The 16,057-nt window shown below is 38.7% G+C and overlaps 1 protein-coding gene across 3 annotated transcripts in view; it reads left to right on the top strand.

Annotated features, from left to right (window-relative positions):
• Nucleotides 1-4,901, top strand: part of TFAP2D (transcription factor AP-2 delta) — a 46,041-nt gene extending 41,140 nt beyond the window's left edge. For all 3 annotated transcript variants that reach the window (XM_061372248.1, XM_061372246.1, XM_061372249.1), the window contains one exon: nt 3,637-4,901. In XM_061372248.1, the coding sequence (XP_061228232.1) occupies nt 3,637-3,856 (220 nt within the window). In that variant the 3' untranslated portion in view covers nt 3,857-4,901. The remainder of the gene's footprint in view (nt 1-3,636) is intronic.
• The last annotated feature ends 11,156 nt before the right edge of the window (nt 4,902-16,057 follow it).

The following is a 16,057-nucleotide window of genomic DNA, read 5'->3' as shown; positions in this document are numbered from 1 at the left end:
TTCTGCTCAGGGTAAAATAGCCGTATGTAGGTGCCTCAACATAAGCTGGATGTCTAAGCTTCTCATGTAGTCAATGAAGATCTTTGATAAAATATAACTGAGTAAATAGTAGCATGCAGGGTATTTTTAGATACTGCTAGGTATCCCATCAGTACGCTGCTGTTCTAAAAGGGTGCTGTTCTCCTATAAGCCCTCTGCATTATCCTGTTCACCAGACACAGATATCCTGTTATCATAGGGCATCTCAAATAGCACCAAACACACATTTTTATTCACCTTGATGGAGCCCTCAGTGTAGTCAGAAGAATGGTGCAGCTCACTGTAAAGGAGACACATCCATTTCATGCACTACATCATTCTCCAGAATTTTCCCACATCATTATTCAATACATGAATAAAGCCCCAGGGCTGAATTCAGTCACCTAAACGTTGGCATCTAGTGCTGTGTGAGATACACAAGGGCAACCTTCCTGTCATCAAAACACCTAGAAGCAAGGTGGACTTAAGTCCTATCATATCTAACAAATCTGTGCAGATGTTTCAGATGTCATGGAACATCTCAAATCACTGTAGACCCTTATATATAGGCAACTATACTAAGTCCCCTTGGATGGTAATAAGAGGTTAAGCACTGTTGATGTACACACCTACGATTTGGCACCTACGCTTATGTACCTTAATAATGGATTTTGTCCCATTCTGTTATTTTCTATGGTCCTTTTCAGCATTTCAGAACATTAAAGTTTTTCATCCTTGTTAGCCCTACAGATCATTTCTGAGGCAATCTCTAGGTTTTCACTGTAGTATTCCCACTTTGCTCTTTATATTTAGCTATCAAATGAACACAATACTATTCCCTTTGCTCAGGAGTCAAAAGATTCAAAGACAGCAGGCCAGAAGATTTCTATTCAATCCTTTGTTAAACTTACTGTCTGCATTTACTGGAAATGAATTGTTGCAGGTATTGCCAAATTTTAAAAGAGATAAACTATTTTCATTTGCGTGCAAGATCATAAATATTTTTATATGTACCTTGGTATAGTCAGTTCCCCAAATCAAGACCCAGAAGATCATGCAAGCCATGTAAAAAACATGAGATATTGTAACTGGTAATGATATATTTGAATTTCCTTTTTCTTGCTTTTTGTTATTGTAAGCTCCATCACATTTTAATTTCTATGGACTTATGAAGACCAGAAATGATAATAAAATCTAACACAAAATCTTGAAATCACCTGACTCCTAAAAGGACTTTGGAGAGCTAGAAATATTGTTATCTATGTTCTAATGCTGATTTTACTTTTACTACTGTTAAAAAAAACATGACTTATGATGGTGAAGATGATCTCTATTATCCTGGTATGCCAGGCATTTCTAAAAAATAAAAATAAAATAAAGTGAGGAATGTTTATATGTTTTTAATGCTAAATTTAAAAGATGCAGATATTACTACAAGTCCAGATTTCAAGATTCATGTGGAATTATTAATTGATGCCTGCAAACTAGTCTCTGTAAATATTTAATTATCATTTTCCTCTCATTACTAACTGGGGGTAAACATATGCTTTAAAAAGTGTCTGGAGACTAATGGATAAACATTCTAAAAGTGAGTTATTTCTTAATAGCCTTCAGGAGACCTTTTGTAAAAGATTGCGACACTCCCACTCTGAAATGGATATTTCCAATCTAAGCTCTCATATTGGTTAAGCATCCCATATGTTTGGTGTCTTCTCTGCTTTCCTAGCAAAAAAATGTTCCCGTATGTTCAGCAGACAGAAAGATTACCTTAAAAGACATCTTGAAGTTTTTCCCATACAGTTTTTTGGGGTTGTTTGGTTTTGGTTTGGGGCTTTTTTGATACTTCCAGCATTCTGACAATTGTCCATGTCCTGTATAACCTTTATTCCCTTGTTCCTTACTTTTTCACTTTTTTTCTGAAATAGCTGGAAAGACTGAGAAGCCAAAATGTGGAAGAGAAGAGTTCTTGCTGAATCAAAATCTTCCCATTTCTGAGCTACTCATGGGTCTCTGCATTAGACCAACATTTACTGATGTGGTGCCTAAGACACACAGAGAGTTACTGCAGTGCCAAGATCTTAAATAGTATGGGATGATAAATAGTTATTGTTTTGTCAGAATCACTGTAATGTAGAGGGTTTTTGCCTTCACCCAAAGCAATATAAAGTATTGATTTCTCAAAAATGTCCACAGACTCAAAAATCTCCTTCTGTTCCTCTTGTCTTCTTTCTACCCTAAGCAGAATTGGGATAACTTAAATCAGCTTTCAAAACTGCAATGGCACTTCAACCCTATGAAGTAATTTTTCATTTATGTTTCTAACTGAAAATTAAAGATCTGGAGGATTTGAGTAGGGTTTGGTGGGGATTTTTCACTTACCACTTATCAGAATGAGTCATTATAACAATGTGAATATCTTGTTTGCACTAAGATGTCTAGTACAACTTGAATTTCCCTGTCCCTTACATGAACATCTTATACTGTACATATAATATTTAGGCAAATAGGACTGAAGTTGATTCTCTGAACTTGTCTCTGGTGCCATTTCTGTTATCCTAAGGTAGCAGAGACATCCTCACAATGATAGTATCTAACAGACAGGACCCATGGGAAACTTGCACACTTATGGATATACAGGTGTAAGCCAGCCTGGATGCATAAAACATTTCAAGTGACTGTAGATACATATGTGTGCACTGAAATGGTCCTCTAAACTGAGATTAGATTAACCCACTATAGGTCTGCCTGGTAACTTCATTAATACATAATTTCAGTAGCTGCTAAGTGAGGAGCATCACTGAAATTGCAGTGCAGGAAAAAAAAAAAAAACCAAGGAAAAAAATAGTGTTCTCTTGAAAAAAAATCACCACCTTATTTGGATGTAAGGTGCAACAGGCTAAATCTGTACTAGTAAATTCAACACAACCAGGGCAAGATTGCTGGAATTTGATTATTTTTACTATTATTTGGTTAGGATGGTGCATGAATTCAACCTGGCTGAACTAGCCTCTTTGTGAAACAGTTCCTGGACATTGTTTTGACATTAGCATTACCCAGGTACTATTTCCTGTAGGCAGATTTTACTCTGTTGGATGCTCAGAGGACTTAGCCACACAGACATGGCCAAACTGCCATATCTGTGCTGAATTTCCTAGTACAGATCCAGTCATACATCTGTGTAGAGTAACCAAGTCTTGGTCAAGAGTCTGATGTAGAAGAATGAATAAACCACACAGAACTGGTTTTATTTACCCGAGAGAGCCAAACCTTCTGGGACTGGAAAAGTAGCAGTGCTGAAGAGTTTAGGGCACAGGTCCTCTCTTGGCCTCTCTGAAGTCAACAACGCTGTCAATCTGCATCAGTCAAGGATCTGTCCCACTGTGTTCAGAACAGAGACTCCTGCAAAATCCAACTTTGAAGCTGTATGTAGTCTGCTCTTCGGCTCTACTCTTTTCTTTTCTGTTTCTCCCATAGGTAATAAATAGTTTAGGAAGCAAATCTTGAATTTCACTATAGTGAAATGAGTGTAGTGTAAATTCTTCAATGTATGTGAGTGCATTTATATTTATGTGTGTGTGTGTATTTCTTTTTCTTTTTCTGTCTCCTTTCCATTTGTAGTTTGATCACTCATGGTTTTGGAACTCCTGCAATATGTGCTGCCCTAAGCACTTTCCAAACTGTTCTCAGTGAAATGCTGAACTACTTGGAAAAGCACACATCGCACAAAAACGGAGGAGCGGCGGAATCCGGCCAAGGACACGCCAACTCGGAGAAAGCCCCCCTGCGGAAAACTTCAGAAGCTGCTGTGAAAGAGGGCAAAACAGAAAAGACAGACTAGCTACATCAAACAGAATCTATTTCGAGAGAGTCTTGCTGCTGATATTTTTTTTAAATATATATATCATTGAGGGCAATTTATCTCCAGTGGACCAAATCCAAAAAAAAAGGGGAAAAAAAAAAAAAAGAAAGAAAGAAAAATCAAATAAAAAGAAAATAATAGAAAAAGATTAAAACAGAGAGAAAGAGAGTGAGAGGAAAGTATTCAATCTTAAGAACAGCAGTGTACAGTAATTGTGTGATGAAATTGTCACTTTTTAAAAATTTATGTTGCTCTAAACTACTTTTTCGTGCACGTAGTATTTGATTGTTCTGAATGATACACTAACACTGTTTTTTATAAGCAATTCTGGACTTGGCTGAGGTGGGACATGAAATTTGAAGCTCTTTCTTCTCCAGCAGCAGAATTAGGGCCAGTGCTTCAGTTGTGGGACATGCAGTTCCAGTATCCTGACTTTGTTTGCATGCTGGATAGATTGAAAGAAGGGCTTCCTTTGATCCATCGGAATTGCCTGATCTACTCACCATTGAGAAAACAATATGGAAACCTGGCAAAAGAGGAATTCTTGGGTCATGGGACAAATGAACTGTTCGGTGTTGGGGGCTACTCATCCCCATGTGGGAATGTACAATAAAGCTGCACTGGAATGAGGCCAGAACCTGTTAGGAATCTGTCCTCAAGCAGCAGCCGTGGTGTCTTTTTTGAAAGGAGCGTGACAGACAAAAGTGAAAAACAAAACAACAACAAAAAAACACAACAACCCAACCTCTATAGCTTCAATAAAAGCCCTCATCCCTCTGTGAACTTCAGATTAAATGACAGCATGGGCTTTTGTCCTCTTTCTTCTCAGCCCCTCCTCCTATAACACTGCAGTCTGCCATACCTGGGTCTCTATTTAACAGGATCAATTCAGGCAATTGGAGCCATCTTTTCTGTTGCCTTGATTTTACGATGCTTTCTTTTCTTCAGCTTATTTCTGCAGCTTTATTGTCTTTAGGAATCTAGCTGAGGTGTAGAGGTGTAACAGAATCCACCCATTTTCCAACAAGAAAACAAAATAAAACAAAATCAAAATGACAAATAATACAGATTGGCTTAGTCCACAGGGTCTAAGTGGTAATATACTTTTGAATTATTACTTTACCACTCATCCTCACACAGAAAACATTGGAGACATAGATTCAGCTCAAGAGGCTTTTTCCAGCCACATTCCAATTTCTTCAACAAGAATTTTATTCCATTCCTTTTCTTGTTCCTCTGACATCACTTTATTGAGAAAGTTAGGAAGGACTGGAGTTACAGGGTGGGGTTATACTGGCCATCTAAACTCCTTTTAAGATCAGCAGAATCAGAACTTTTCTTCCAAGGGACAACTCATCTCTGTGGTAGGAAATAATACACCTGTCCACGTGTAAGTGTTCAGACCACTTTGAGATGTTTTAATATATCTAAGACAGAGTTTTGACCAATATAACACAAAACCTAGAGGAAAACTGGACTCACCTGAGGAGGAACTGGAGGATCCCAGAAGATAGCACTAAATACCCATGGGTGGCCTCTTGACTGACACCAAGTGTCCAGGATAGGTAGAAGGGATCATCTGAAAGTGCCTGTCATTCTTCACAGAGAAAAGCTGGAATAAAACAGTGACATTTTGCATTCTAAATGACTGCAACTGGATTAATTACCCTCCTCTCCCTATAATCAGCAGAGAGAAAAAGGCTCTTACAGTATGGAGTTTATCTCACCTTAAAGCAGTGATGAATCATACCCTAAAAGTATGTACTTTTTCTTGATTATGCATAAAGGAAGCCAAGGATAGAAGTGCTCATACACGTCTACATCACAGCTTTCTAGAGTCGGTTAACATGCATTACATCTTGAATGACCAGCTTTAGACTAACCTAGGGACTTTGACAAATATCTGAGAGTATTTACAACCATAATGTAGGGGTTCAAACTGAATTAACAAAATCACCCTCACCTTCCAAACGTATGGAAGGAAGGCCAGCACTTACGGCATAATGCTTTTCCCCTTGAGGTCAGGAAGGACATTGCCATCATGGTAAGGAAACACAACAGGAAATACTGAGTCCTTATTTGCTTGCATTAAAAAAAGAAAATAAGAAAGAAAAAGAAAAGGAAAAAATATTCCATGATTTTGCCTAGATTTGTCCTTTCTTACAGAGGTATGTAACTGAGATACCTACTTTAGTGCTATTTAGGCACCTTGTATGCACTGAGGGAAATAGGTGTATCACAGGACTCCACCTCCTTAACACCTCGTTAACACACTATCAGCTAAGTGCCTAGCAGAAATTAGTCTTTACAGAATGAATTTTTAACTCCAGTACCTCTGGAGAAGTACTAAAATGAAATGAATGATCCTCAGAGATGTCTTTGACAGAAATATTGTGGGACTGTTTTAAAACATGAAATACTTGAGTGTGAAAATTGGTGACCACTGTTAAAAGTGAAAAGGAAGATCATTCTGCTTCTTCCATTGACCAAACTAAGAGAGAGAGAAAAGGAGAGAGGGGAAAATCAGAAGCTGATTTTCAGATACACAGATTTATCACATCAAAATGTAGTGTAAAGCAATTTAATTGTGGTACTCTGCTTCAAGATATAGATAAATTTAAATTAGATTCTGTTGGAGATGAAAAAAAAAAGAAAAAAGGTTTTTAAATCTATTTAGATTTTCGTCACTAAAATATCAACCTTCTGGAGAAGGGGGAATGTCTGGTTGGGAAGTTTACTCTGTAAAAATGTTGAGAAAGCATTTTATTACAATGAAATTCAAATGTCTGATACTGGAAAAATGTGTATACACCTATATTTGAAATATTTGCCTATCCAAGATATCATAAAAGATCCCAACAATAATTTATTTTAAAACTTGCATCGTTTGTTGTTACATAACACTATATAAATATATATATATATATATATATATATAACACTAAATAACACCGAGCTTCTACTCTGGAGGCAGCAAATTATTTTTGACCTGAATTACCCCTTAATCTATTAATATTAATAAAACTGAGCACTCTTGAAACCCCAGAACTTTCAGGGTTTGACTTAATGAACCCCTACGTATTTTTCTTGTGATTCAATACAGATCTGATTCAACCTGATTGAACTGTTGTATATTCTTCCCATGAAGAGGCTACCTGCATTACATGCCAAATGTTCTGGTTTTTTCCTTTAGTATATTAGCACACTTAAAAAGCAAAATTATTTTTAAAAAATAGCTGCAAGTTTGCTGACATTCACAGTATTTCTGTATTTTATAGTTAATTGTTGCTGATAATTTTATTGAAAGAAAAAAGAATTATTACTGCAGTTTGGCATCAAATGCCTTTGAATTTTGAAACGGGAACTTTCAGTGTGGTTTTAAGCAACGAATTTGCTGATATTGCGGTTAAAATCTCATCTTAATCCAGTTATACCTGCACAATATTCCCATGTTGTGTCTTTTTTTAATATTCTTCATCTTTGTCTCTTTGGAAATGTTGCCATTTCAAAACATGAATTAAATCGGTCTGAAGGAAGGGCATGGTTTGAAGTTAGTGGGTGCTCACTGGTAGCAAAGTCAATTATATTTTTACCTTTTTGACTTTGAAATTAGTTTGACAAAAAAAAAAAAAAAGAAACAGAAAAAGTTCTGCCTTTGAAAGGGCATAGAATCGTTAGTTCCATTCAGGTCAAAACCATCAAGGGAGTACAGAAAAGTGTCCAAATTTTTGAACAGTGAATGTGTGGCAATGAATCGTCATGATTTTTGAAACCCCCCAAAACAGATCCATAGCTGAGTATTTGGATCCTGTTGTATCTCTAAACTTCTTATACCAAGCACTAACACATTTGAGTCACAAAGACCAGCTGTTAACACTTCCATGTGTTAGCAAATGACTCATGAAATAAACACACTGACAAGCCACATACTTGTCCTTCTATAGCAAGGTGTTACTGTGAGTTCAAACACCTTGTGTTGTCTAAGCTTAGAAGGTAACTCTCTGGCAGAACCAGGAGTGACATTCTCACCTCCAACCTTGGCCTTAAGATCCGGATCTCTGTTCACATAGTCCTCCATTAGTATCATCACATGTCAGATGTGTGTAGTAAAGGGACAGTTTTACGCGGATGATGATAAGTGGAACAATGTTCCTATGGCCTGTAAAGAGGAGTGAACAGGCAAGCAGTGATGACCCTGCCACCTGCCACAGAAGACTGTCAAGAGTTTTGTCCTCCAAGCCACCATCTTAAACCCTAACTCTTTCTAGGTGTCATTCTGTTGCCTTGGAGAACTGGCAAAAGGGTGAATTTGGACCTTTAATTAACTTCTTTTTTAAAGACGAACTCCAACATTCATGGGGAGACTTCAGCTCTCCAAATCAACAAGGAACTTGCTCTCTGAACTGTCTCTTTAACTTTTTCTAAGAACAAAAAAAAATCTGCTACAAGCAGACACAATGTATAGTCCTTCCATGTCCTGGGCTTCTGTATAAATATTTCCCCAGCTCACCTCTTCCTTTGAACGCTATTCAGTGGCACAGCTGTTGCTCACAGTTTTACAGCGAGGCTCAAGAAGGGCTGCTTTATTGTTCTAAAAGCCAATTTCTCTGCTTTTTTGTTTGTTTGTTTGTTTGTTTTCTTAATACCAAAAAGCAGTTTTGGTCTTAGATGTCTTAGGTATCCAAAAGGGCTGCTAATGAATTCCAAGGTCATTTGACTTTCATTTATCCTTTGGAGAGAAAGTTCTGCTGATCTAATTCTTTATTTTTAAGGATAAATAAAACCTCAGCATTGATAGACACAAGCCTGCAACACAAGGAATAATCAATAAACATAATTATACAGGAATTGCATTTATAAAAATATCCTCTGCCTCTGTCCTCATTATAGGTTCAAGACTCCAGGAACAGCTGTGTTGGTAATGGGGAGGAAGATAAAGTAATTTTCCTTTGCCAGATGAAGGTCATTTGGAGAGATCTGATTTTTTTATTGCTATTCTTTAGTTTTCTTTATTTTGTACAATTGATTCTGTTTTGTACAGCAGCTGTTGTGATTGTATTTAAATGTGAGTGCGCACTTGGTCACCAACAAACAATGTTTTACTTATTGGTTTGCATTTTGGTTTGGATTGTTTTTTTCCTTCCATTTAATTTAACTTAATTTATAATTCAGTGGTGAAAAACATGATCTTTTATATTTCTATTTCCTATACAAGCTACCTGTTTTACATGAGTCTATGAAGATAATGACCACATTTGACCAAACATTTCACGGCAATAAAATCACCTTGGTTTAACCCTGATTTGTCTGTCACTTGAAAATAATTTTCAATCTGGATAAACAGACAACCAAACCTGGCTAGGAACTGGATCTATGACATTATAGGACCTAGAACTTCCATCTATATACAGAGATTAAAGATAAACCATCTAACTGTAGTGATATTCAATATTTACCTATCTCATCTAGAATATGTCATAGAATCATAGAATAGTTAGGACTGGAAAGGACCTTAAGACCATCAAGATAAAACAGCTGCCATGGGCAGGGACACCCCACACTAAACCATCTCACCCAAGGACTCATCCAACCTGGCCTTGAATACTGCCAGGGATGGAGCATTCACAGCCTCCCTGGGCAACCTATTCCAGTGCTTCACCACCCTAACAGGAAAGAATTTCCTCCTTATATCCAATCTAAACTTCCCCTGTTTAAGTTTTAACCCATTACCCCTTGTCCTATTACTACAGTCCCTAATGAAGAGTCCCTCCCCAGCATCCCTATAGGCCCCCTTCAGAAACTGGAAAGCTGCTAGGAGGTCTCCACACATCCTTCTCCAGGCTGCAGACCCAACTTTCTCAGCCTGTCTTCATATGGGAGGTGCTCCAGTCCCCTGATCATCCTCGTGGGTCTCCTCTGGACTTGTTCCAACAGTTCCATGTCATTTTTATGTTGAGGACATCAGAACTGCACACAATACTCCAAGTGAGGTCTCACAAGAGCAGAGTAGAGGGGCAGGATCACCTCCTTCAACCTGCTGGTCACACTCCTTTTGATGCAGCCCAGGATACGGTTGTCTTTCTGGGCTGCGAGTGCACACTGTTGGCTCATGTTCATTTTCTCATCGACCAACACCCCCAAGTCCTTCTCTACAGGGCTGCTCTGAATCTCTTCTTTGCCCAACGTGTAGCTGTGCCTGGGATTGCTCCCACCCAGGTGTAGGACCTTGCACTTGTCATCGTTAAATTTCATGAGGTTGGCATCAGCCCACCTCACAAGCGTGTCAAGGTCCCTCTGGATGGCATTCCTTCCCTCCAGTGTACCAACCGAACCACACAGCTTGGTGTCATCGGCAAACTTGCTAAGGGTGCACTCAATCCCACTGCCCATGTCAGCGACGAAGATGTTGAACAATACCGGTCCCAACACCAATCCCTGAGAGACACCACTTGTTACTGGTCTCCAGTAGGACATTGAGCCATCAACCACAACTCTTTGTGTGTGGCCCTCCAGCCAGTTCTTTATCCACCAGGTGGTCCATCCGTCAAATTGATGTCTCTCCAATTTAGAGACAACAGTGTCATGTGGTACAGTGTTGAACACTTTACACAAGTCCAGGTAGATGACATCAACTGCTCTACCGCTGTCCATCGGTTCCATAGCCCCATCATAGAAGGCCACCAAACTGGTCAGGCAGGATTTCCCCTTAGTGAAGCCCTGCTGGCCGTCACCAAGCACCTTGTTGATTTTCATGTGCCTTAGCATGCCTTCCAGGAGAATCTGCTCCAAGATTTTGCCAGGCAAACCAGATTTAATGTGGTTGTATTAAGAGAAAGATATAATTCAAGGCAATTTGTACTGTCCTGAAGGAGGGATCCAAGCTACTGGATATGATTTGCCTTAATAGTCTCTCTCAAGTAACCACAGGGGAAAACTAGAATCATGGAATCACAGAATGGTTTGGGTTGGAAGGGACTTTAAAGATCATTTAGCCAACACCTCTGCCACAGACAGGAACACCTTCCACTAGATCACATTACTCAAAGCCATATCCAATCTGGCCTTAAACATTTCCAGGGATTGGGCATACACAACTTCTCTGGGCAACCTGTTCCAGTACCTCACGAACCTCATAGTAAAGAATTTCTTCCTAATGTCTAATATAAATACACTCCCTGCCAGTTTAAAGCCATTCCTCCTTGTCCTATCACTACATGCCCTTGGAAGGAATCCTAGCCCCTACCCACTGACAATGACCACAACCTAGAAAATTTGCTAATTCTAGATACTTAATACTTAGATTACCAGGACAAGTCTTGAGAAGTGCCTTGCCCACAGTAGCATAGAAAGGGTATGACAGTGCCAGCAATCAAATCGACATCTCCACAACCTCAAACTCATTCTTTAATCTTCTCCCTCAAAACTTATAGCAGTTCATTCCCAAGTCATACGTCAGGTAAGGGTTTGGGTTAACTGCCAACACTCCACTCTGGATTTTAATCCCAGTGTTGTGGCAGAAGGTTTCGTTCTTCCTAAGCAGAAATGAGAGTCAAAAAGAAAATCTTTAAATGTAAATAACATCCTCTTTCAGGTATGACTTATAGCAACTCCAGTTTAGTTGTTTATCCACACTTTTCAAGAAAAAATGGGTCTGAAAAGTTTTACTGAAAAAAAAGTACATTTTTTTAAAGCAATTTCGTAAACATACTCAGTTTCAAAATGGTTTTGAGAACTTCATAACAACCTTTCTATGCTGTTTCACTGCTTGCAGAAATGACTTTATGAGTAATTCTAGACAATGACACACCAAGGGCAAAGCTGCAATGGCAGAAATTTCAGAAGTGTTTCTGCTGAAAAAGGAAATGCTTTTGGAAATAGTTCCTACATGTTTAAACCTGGTTTATCCAACCACCGCCTCTGTTCCCTAACAAATGAACTCTCAATAATTAATATTACTCTTCTAATCTTCTGGGAAATATGATTTCCCAAGTGCTATAGTTAATTCTTTTGATTAGTTTTGTATGTGTTCTTCTCCAAAGTCAGAGAAAACACAACAGTGACAAATTAATCAGTATTTTAAATACATTCACTTTGGTGTGTAAATTTTCCACTCACTCCACTAAAACAAAAAGAAGACAAACCCTCTGAGATTTGCAGAAGTGCAGTGACAAAAATACATGTCAATGTGCACAAGTAGCCTCTAGTTTGCTGACCCTGCAACACACATAAAAATGAAAAGGAAAAAGTAATAAGAAAAAAAATCCATCTCTATCAGATTTTATATGCAAACCTCATACAGAGGGCTTGGGCATATTTGTATTCAAAGTAAGTGACTGGGCAAAAAAGGGACCAAATATGTAGAATGTTGAGTGTCCTGAACTAGACTGACTAGAGCTAGCAGAATGGCAATATTTGTCCACCTGCTTAACAACAGAAATCCCACTTATCTCAGAGAGGCTGGGTATTTTGCTGGAAAATACAGCAAATATTTTGCTGGAAAATACAGTTTACTTTCCAGGCAGGCACCAAAAGCCAAATCTAACAAAATTTCTAGCCTCTTAACAGCTATTTAGGTTTACCTACCCACAGAAAAACCATAAACAAGCAATCTGTGGATACTTCAAGCATTAATGGAAAGGACATTATTCTCTGGGCTAAGTTTATGTTGTTTTTTTAATGGAAAGATATTTGAATTAATGCTATACAAATGGAGTCTCAGGCAACTCAAAATGTCAAGCTTTTGGAGAAAAAATTACTAAGATTATAACACAGCATGGGACAGAATTCTGTTCATTCAGGATTTAGCGCACTAGGCAGACCCGCACAAAGACAACCAAGATATAGTTTGCTGTCATTTTATAACAGACACACTGGAGGCATGGTTCAGTCACCCACATACAAGCATCAAGTGATGTTTTAGACAGCTCTGTCTATCCTGCCTGGCTTCCCAGTGCTTCTCCAGAAGAACCAAGGTCTCACAGCTTCACTATACCTTTCAATCCTTTATATCTTGAATACTTTAGGAAACCTGAAATAATGCTAAACATCTTTCAGCAAGCATACAGGTGCTGTACAGTCTACACATACAGTCTACAGTCTACATGCAGAGTAGTACCATTCTGACTCAGTGGCCCACGCATAGACATCTGCTGCCATTTCTGCAGCACAGTAGCATTCTGCTTGTTGTCCAGCTGCCACTTAAAAAAAGAATGGGCTTCCCACAGATCCCTGTGGATCCATCTTAGCAATATGTGGAAGTACCTGATGAAGGTAGCAAACAAGACAGAACCATTCTTTGTGACCAGACAGTAAAAGAAGCGAAAAGCGCAAACTGGAATCCAAGCAACTCAGTTGATACATAAGAAAAACTTTTTTACCCTGAATTTATTTAGACTCTGGAGTAGGCTACTCAGAGAGGTTGTGGAGTATCCATCCTTGAAGATACTTGGAAGCTAACAAGACATGGTCCTGATCAATGTGCTCAAGATGACCCAGCTTTGAGCAGGGCAGGTGGACTAAATGATCTTGAGCTGCTCTTTCCAACCTCAGCTAGTCTGTAATTCTGTGAACCCTTTAGGCTCAGTTCAGCTGACCACACACAGAAGGACCTAACAGCTGTTGAGATAAATAAGGTATCCTGTCTAGTCTGTCTCTCTACTTTTGCAGAGAGGACATATGTCACATTTTCCAGTCTCATTTGGATTCCTTGCATAATCTAATCCATAAATGCACAAAACTGAAAAGAGCAGTTTTCCCTGCATCTGGTTACATCTTGGTACCTGTGCTAATTCAAGTCGAGGTACTGGTGGCACATACACAAACTGCTTCATCACCTTATAAAACTCAACTTCTGCATCTAACGCCCCAGACTGCACATGTAATGGCAAAAGGATCAGTCCCATTACAGTTATTGCTTTAAGCTATCTAGTTTTTACACTGGGGGAGGGGGAGTGTTAATGAATTACTGAATTTACCACAAATATTAATGAACCACTCTGGGCCATCATTATGGCCACCTAACATAAGGAGTTATCAAAGCATTGAGCCTTTGCCAATTAATAGAGATTGTGAAGCCAATAATAAAAGTACGCAGAAAATTAGGAATGGTCAACAAAGAGCATATTAGTGGAACTGTATGCTCTGTGGATAAAGTGCTGGAAATATGCCAATATATTAGCTCCTAATTTACCAAATTTGGATCTGGGAAGTAAGTGGGTAAACTTCCCCTTGAAAATTGCCTGTGATGTGAAAATAAAAACCAGCCAACCAACTCTTTATTGACCTGGAAAAAAAAAAAAAAAAACAACATTGCACAATGAACTAGGGAAAGATCTGAAAAACAGCTTGAAAAGCAAAATAATGGTTTTGATTCAGATTGAAAGGTATTAGGATGAAGTTTCTCTCCTTTTACTCCTATTAATTAAAACTGAAAATAGAAATGTTGTGTGACAAAACCACTTTTAAAAACTGTCAGAAGAAGAGAATGCTTGTGGTGGCACCAAGCATTTTGAGTAAGCAAATAAATCTTCCATCCTACTTAAAAAGCCAAATATATTATGGTAGCAGAAGAAGGTTCTATGGATCCTCTGTGGATCCAGTCTTGTCATTTTGGAGCAGAATTAAGAGGCAGATATAACTGACTTTTGCCTGCCTTTCTTTATTACCATAGCATTAGTTTTTAGCTTCCTTTAATCTGCTTTTCACTGTACCCCTAAAGAAAACCACAGCTTTGCACAGGTCTCTAATTTTAGCACAGAAGTCAGGTGTCTACTTGGACTGGTTGTTCAGAGCATCTCCATTGACTATAGAGGGAGCAAAACTCAAACCCCAGTAAGCTCACCTTCAGTTAAAATTAAATGAGACAGATAAACTTTTAATCACCATTTGTTCAGCTCAAAATTTAATTGGTGTCTTCGAAGAAAGAGTTGTAGCAACCTTATCTGTAGTCCATACTATCCTCCATTTTTACAGGTTCAGTTTATCCAACTGACTAGACGTTTGTTTCAATTGCAGTTAGCTAGATGGTATTACGCCCTCTGCTCCAGATTCTTGTTATTAACCTGCTTAGCTAGATGTGGCATTATATAAAATGTTCCTATCAGTCTCTTCTAGCAGACACATAATCTCAAACTTTGCGCAAAGCATAGTAAAGACAGCCAGCCCTGAGGAAGATCAATAAAAACTTTCCCTAAAACATCTGTAAATAATTTAGATCAGACAAACATGCTAATGCAACTATCAACTGAGACCATATGGCAAGAGAGCCAAGTATGAAGCCAAAGCCAGAATAAACTAGTGACTTATTAGCTTTTGAAATAAGCTACACCTACCTTTTTTATTTTATAATGTTAAAATAAGTGTTAAATAATTATTATTTGAATCTCCTGTATGCCCTGTGTCATATCTTTCAGCCCCATATTTCAGAGATTCTTCTCAGGATCAACGAAAACCTCAATGGGATGGACATATCCAGGCTCCAAAATGTTCATGTGAACATTACTGTAGCTGCTGAATGACCCCAAGATCAAAGTCAAAGAGTCCCACCTTAGAGAGACAAACCAAACGGATATATTATTCAAGTGATGAGGATGATTGTCAGGCAACATGATCTGCTTATAAAACTAATCTTAATAATAACAATAACAAGACGCTGGCCATCATATTTGAGAAATCATGGCAGTCGGGTGAAGTTCTCGACGACTGGAAAAAGGGAAATATAACCCCCATATTCAAGAAGGTGAAAATGGATGACCACGGGAAATACAGACCAGTCAGTCTCACCTCTGTGCCTGGTAAAATCTTGGAGGAGATTCTCCTGGAAGGCATGCTAAGGCACATGAAAATCAACAAGGTGCTGGATGACAGTCAGCATGGCTTCACTAAGGGGAAATCCTGCCTGACCAATTTGGTGGCCTTCTATGATGGGGCTCCAGAACTGATGGACAGAGGTAGAGCAGTTGATGTCATCTACCTGGACTTGTGCAAAGTGATTGACACTGTCCCACATGACACCCTTGTCTCTAAACTGGAGAGACATCAATTTGATGGATGGAGCACTCAGTGGATAAAGAACTGGATGGGTGGCCACACACAAAGAGTTGTGGTTGATGGCTCAATGTCCAGCTGGAGACCATCAACGAGTGGTGTCCCTCAGGGATCGGTGTTGGGACCGGTATTGTT

The sequence above is a fragment of the Neopsephotus bourkii genome, unplaced genomic scaffold (assembly GCF_033783945.1).
Source record: "Neopsephotus bourkii isolate Nb327-2 ecotype Australia unplaced genomic scaffold, CSIRO-AGI_Nbou_v1 NB_1600, whole genome shotgun sequence".
NCBI lineage: Eukaryota > Metazoa > Chordata > Aves > Psittaciformes > Psittacidae > Neopsephotus > Neopsephotus bourkii.
This window is presented reverse-complemented; position numbering and strand designations above follow the sequence as displayed.